This window comes from Dipodomys ordii, unplaced genomic scaffold (assembly GCF_000151885.1).
Source record: "Dipodomys ordii isolate 6190 unplaced genomic scaffold, Dord_2.0 Scaffold70, whole genome shotgun sequence".
Taxonomy (NCBI): Eukaryota; Metazoa; Chordata; class Mammalia; order Rodentia; family Heteromyidae; genus Dipodomys; species Dipodomys ordii.
Window position 1 is genome coordinate 10,019,884 of NW_012267286.1, and position 5,523 is coordinate 10,025,406.

The 5,523-nt window shown below is 41.6% G+C and overlaps 1 protein-coding gene across 1 annotated transcript in view; it reads left to right on the forward strand.

Moving 5' to 3' along the window:
* Bdh2 (3-hydroxybutyrate dehydrogenase, type 2) overlaps positions 1–5,523 on the forward strand; it is a 21,407-nt gene that overhangs the window by 320 nt on the left and 15,564 nt on the right. The window contains exons 2-3 of the mRNA XM_013023747.1: positions 1,137–1,215; positions 3,877–3,973. Of these exons, the coding sequence (XP_012879201.1) occupies positions 1,137–1,215; positions 3,877–3,973 (176 nt within the window). The remainder of the gene's footprint in view (positions 1–1,136; positions 1,216–3,876; positions 3,974–5,523) is intronic.

Sequence of the window (5,523 nt, forward strand, 5' to 3'; positions counted from 1 at the left end):
TCAAGGCTAGCACTCTACCATTTGAGCCATAGCACCACTTCCGGCTTTTTTTCTTTTTGCTTATGTGGTGCTGAGGAATCGAACCCAGGGCCTCGTGCATGCAAGGCAAGCACTCTACCACTGAGCCACCTTCCCAACCCCTCTCCCTCCTCGTAGATGTTGGGGTTGAACCCAGGGCTTCAAACATGCTAAGTGTATGCTCTTACCCCTCAGCATACTTCTGTTGTCTTCAGTTACAAAGGAAAAACTTCTATTCCTGATGCAGATGAAGGAATGAATGTCTCACACGGTGTTCTGTGACATCCCAGATAACCTTTGGCTCTCAGTAACACATGTTTCTGCCCCAGTTTCTCTGCCCCATAATACATTTATTGTAGAGGCCTTCAAAAGGATATGTAGCTTTCTGGAATGAGGTCAACTCAGAAGGAGAACTGACTTCAATTTCTCCCACCTCTTGCCCCCACTTAAGTTAGTAATACATCTTAAAATAATGGCAGCACATTTGTAGAAGTAGAAAATGACCTATCTTTCTCTTGTTTGAAGTTAGTCATCTGTGCACAGATGAAATCTGGACGCCTCTCCCAAAATAGTAGTGTTTTGAGATGTTCAAACCAGAGTTATTTATTTGTTTCTTTATTTATTGGTGACAGGACTGGGGCTTGAACTCTGAGTTTCGACACAGTCTTCTAGCTGTTTGGCTTAAGGCTGGTGTGTTCTACCACTTGAGCCACAAGCTACACTTCCAGCATGTTGGTGGTTCTTTGGAGATAAGATCTTCACAGACTCTTCTGCCCTGGCTGGCTTCAAACTGTGATCTTTAGATGGCAGCCTCCTGAATAGCTAGGATTACAGGCATGATCACAGGCACCTGACTACATTCAAGTTTTCAAAAACACTGTTTTGTGTGATATTAAAGGGACAAAGATGTCAAGCACAATATATGCCATGGTCTAAAAAAAAAAGTGATACAAGTAATAATCACAGGAGGAAGGGAGACGTGAGCACAGAGTGTATGAAACTCCACCCACTTTCTTTGCACAATTACAATGAAAATAAGGTAAAAGAGAGAGACCAAATGATTTCCATTCGTGACAGCCGTTTACTCATTTACACAAAGGGCTTGTTTGTGTCTGCAGGCTTTCGCTAAAGAAGGAGCCAAAGTCATAGCAACAGATATCAATGAGGCCAAACTTCAGGAGCTGGAAAAGTACCCAGGTAAGCAGCTGGGCAGCCTGACCCGGGGGTCAGAGTCTGCAGCGTATTAGAAAGGAGTGATACTCACGTGCTGAAAGAAAACCCTCTACCTGCTCAGCAGCACAGACCTGCTTTGCTTACTTTTGGACTCTTTGATATTAAATCTATGATTCTGGGAGCTCACAACAGACAAAAATAGGTGTGCTTAAATGTCTGAGAAATCTAAGAGATGTATTATCAAAATTGCATTGGGCAATTTGTGGAGGGATTTAGTTTCTAGTTACAAAGTCATGAGTGAAAATATCAGCTGTTCTGTTAACTATTAATGGGAGAGGGTTCATGTTTGGCTTTGTGTTTATGCATGCTTGTCCTGGGACTTGAACTCAGGGCACTGTCCCTGAGCTTTTCTGATCAAAGGCATCTTACTGCTCTACCACTTGACCCACAGCTCCACTTCTTTAATGAGCTCTTTCATTCCTGTCTGTTCTGTTCCTTCCTTTTTCTGGGGCAGTGTTGTTCAATAGTAACATATTATGCATCGCACATATATTCATAGATGTTCTAATAGTCATATCTCAATGTAAAATACAGGTGGAAACTAATTTAAATAATATATAATGCGGAATATATGACATCTCAACATGTATTCAATATTAAAAATTATGAATGGAATGGTTTTTTTCTTTTTATTTGTTTTATTTTTTTTTTAGATAGGATCTTACTTTATAGCCATAGCTAGCCTGAATTTACTATTCTCCATTCTCTGCCTCCTGAGTGCTAGAATTACAGCTACTCACCACCACACGTAGAACTTGTAGATGGTTTTGTTGTGGACTTGTTTTGAGTTGTTTGGGGTTTTTTGTTGTTGTTTTAGCATTGTGGAACCCAGGACTTGCTAAGTGCTCTACCACGGAGCCACACTCCCAGCTCTAGCTCGGTGGATGATTTTGTTTTGATGATTTTTTTTTTTGCCAGAAGTAGAACTTGAACTCAGGACCATGAACTTGCTAAGCAACTTCCCGGACACATCCCCAGCCTCTTTCTGATTTAATTTTTTTTTCAGATAGGGTCTTCTGATTTTGCCTAGGGCTTGTCTCAAGACTTTTACCCACCTCGTATGCCTCCTTTTGTGAAATTATTACCCCAGTCAAGCTAACTAACAAATCCCCTCACTTCCTGTAATCATCTGCGTGCGTGTGTTGAGAATACTTAAAAGCTGCAGTTAGCTCATTGCAAGTGTCAGATGCAACATATATTAACCATAGCTCATCATGCTCTACAATGGATCTTCAAACCTATACATAAGGACAAGATTGCACCCTGTGGCTTTCGTCTCCAAATTTTCCTAAGTCTCTGAATTGAGGTATAGCTATAGGTTTGTTTTGGTTTTACTTTTGCTTTATCAGTGCTGGTCCTGGGCTTGAACTCAGGGCCCAGGTGTTGTCCCTGAGCTCTTTTGCTAAAGGCTAACATTCTACCACTTCAGTCATAGCTCCACTTCCAGATTCTATTTTATTTTATTTTTTTGTCAGTTGTAGGGCTTGAATTCTGGGCCTGATCATTGTCCCTGAGCTCTTCAGCTCAAGGCAAGAACTCTACCACTTGAGACACAGCACCACTTCCAGTTTTCTTATTGGAGATAAGAGTCTCACAAACTTTCCTGCTTGGGCTGGCTTTGAACCATGATCCTCAGATCTCAGCCTCCTGAGTAGCTAGGATTACAGGCCTAAGCCACCAGCACCCAGCTGACTTCCAGGTTTTTTTAAGTGGTTAATTGGAGATAAGAGTCTTATGGACTTTGAATCCTGATTCTCACATCTCAACTTCCTGAGTGGCTAGAATTACAGGTGTGAGCCACTGGCATCCAGCTTGCTAGCTGTGTTTTAAATGCTCACCTGCCCCTTGTGGTTGAGCTAAGGCCTAAAGCCACACACCACACTGAAATCACACACCACAATTGGAAACCCGTGATTTGCCAGGTCATTTAGGGGCCCCACCATGTCCCACACCACACTGGACGTCACTACAGCACAGAGGACTTCAACCGCAGTGACCCTGAAAGAAATCAGAGCAGAGCAAAAAAACCTGCTTGAAAGTTACCTGGCCCAACAAAGTGGGACAGGTTACATGGTCAAGAAAGCTTTAGTCCGTTCAGTGAACCAAAAAATTTAGAATATATTGAATTACAATTCCAAGAAATTGAAGGAAAGTTATTCTACTGGAAAATCACGAAGGAAAGAAGTCTTTCTAAAATAAAATTTCAGCAGGGTGCTAGTGGCTCATGTCTGTAATCCTAGCTACCCAGTAGGCTGAGATCTGAGGATTGAGGTTCAAAGCCAGCTCAAGAAAGAAAGACTATGTGACTCTAATCTCCAGTTCACCAGAATAAATCCAGAAGTAGAGCTGTGGCTTAAATGGTAGAGCACCAGCTTTGAACAAAATGTTTAAGAGACAGTGCCCGGGGGCCCTGAGTTCAAGCCCCTGTACTGGTGTGAGCGCGTGCACACACACACACACACACACACACACAAATCTTCAAGACTGTAAAAACCCTAAAGGTAGCCAGCAGTGTTAAACAGCCCGGCTAGATTTCATGTTCTCAATATGATGAATCTCAAAAACAACTAAATCTTCAAAAGGAAATATGTTTTTATAGCTATAATAATGTCTTTTATTCTTTAGGTATTCAAATCCGTGTGCTGGATGTCACAAAAAAGAAACAAATTGACCAGTTTGCCAGTGAAGTTGAAAGAGTTGATGTTCTCTTTAATGTTGCTGGGTAATTTATGACATTTAATTTCTCTTTACTTCAGAAAGTTTTCTATGACTTTGTTAAGTGAACTTGAGGGCTTGGAAGGTGGCTCAGTGGTAGAGTGCATGCCTTGCATGCATGAGGCCCTGGGTTCAATTCCTCAACACCACATAAGCTGGAGAAGCCAGAAGTGGCAATATGGCTCAAGTGGTAGAGTATTAGCCCTGAGCTGAAGAGCTGAGGGACAGCGCCCAGGCCCAGAGTTCAGGCCCCATGACCAACCAGGGAAAAAAAAAAAAAAAGAACTTTGAGCCAGGTGCCAGTAACTCATGCCTGCAATTCTAGCTACTCAGGAAGCTAAGATCTGAGGATCAAGGTTTGAAGCCAACCCAGGAAGTCTATCAGACTCTTAGCTCCAATTAACTAGCAAAAAGCCAGAAATGGAGCTTTGGCTCAAGAGGTAAAGTGTCAATTGTGAGCAAAAAAAGCTAACGGCAAACACAAAGCCCTGAATTCAAGCCTCATAACTTTGATACTATGGTAAAGTTATTCATTGTGGAGCAGGACATTGAGACATAAAGCTAGATAAGTGAAACAGCAAAAAGGTTGACAGAAACTTGAGGTCTCAAGGTAGTCAATGTCTACAGAAGACACTGGATATTGACCCAAGTTGGGTCATGTGCTCCACCATATGGAAACCCAAGCAAAGCAAGGCCTTCTGATTCTGTTTCCTAATCTGATTCTTCACACAAAAGAATATCCATAGAGATGACAAAACCATCAAAGCTAGCCTATATCCTCTATTAAATTGTCTGCAGAGAAGAAGATATAAAAATATAGCATGTGCTTCTGGACATTCTGATTGTAGCAACCAACTGTACTTAGTCAATAAAAACCCGGTGTTTAGAAAGCTTGCTGTTAAAGCCGGGTGCTGGTAGCTCATGCCTGTAATCCTAGCTACTCAGGAGGCTGAGATCTGAGGATCACAGTTCAAAGCCAGCCTGGGCAGGAAAAAGTCTGTGCAAACTCTTATCTCCTATAAAGCACCAGAAAACAGAAAGTGTCACTATGAACATTTTGGGGCTAGTTATTTGTCCTTTTGATTTTCATAGACATGGCCACTTGATGGCAGTGTTGCTCTTGAAAACAGTCATTTGCTGACAGCTTTTAATGACATTGAAGTATATAGAGCTGCCTACATTTGACCACCCCAAACTCAAGCCTTCTTCTTTTTTTCTTCTTTTTGTTAAAAAAAAATTATCTATAAGTAGTTGTACAAAGAAATTGCTGTTCACCAAAGCAGTTTATGAATACAGTGCATCTTGAACAATGCCACCCCTTCCAACATTCCCTCCCATTCCTCTCAACCCACCCCTTCCCTCATGCTTCTTAATGTTTAGGGTATATATTGAATTTTTTGCCATTTAACACAGCAGTTTACATACACAATGCATGTAGATATGTTCACATCTTAAACCTTTTTAAAGAAAAAAAAAGAATGATGCTGAGTAGGGCACTGGTGGCTCACACCTAAAATCCTAGCTACTCAGGAGGCTGAGATCTGAGGATCATGGTTC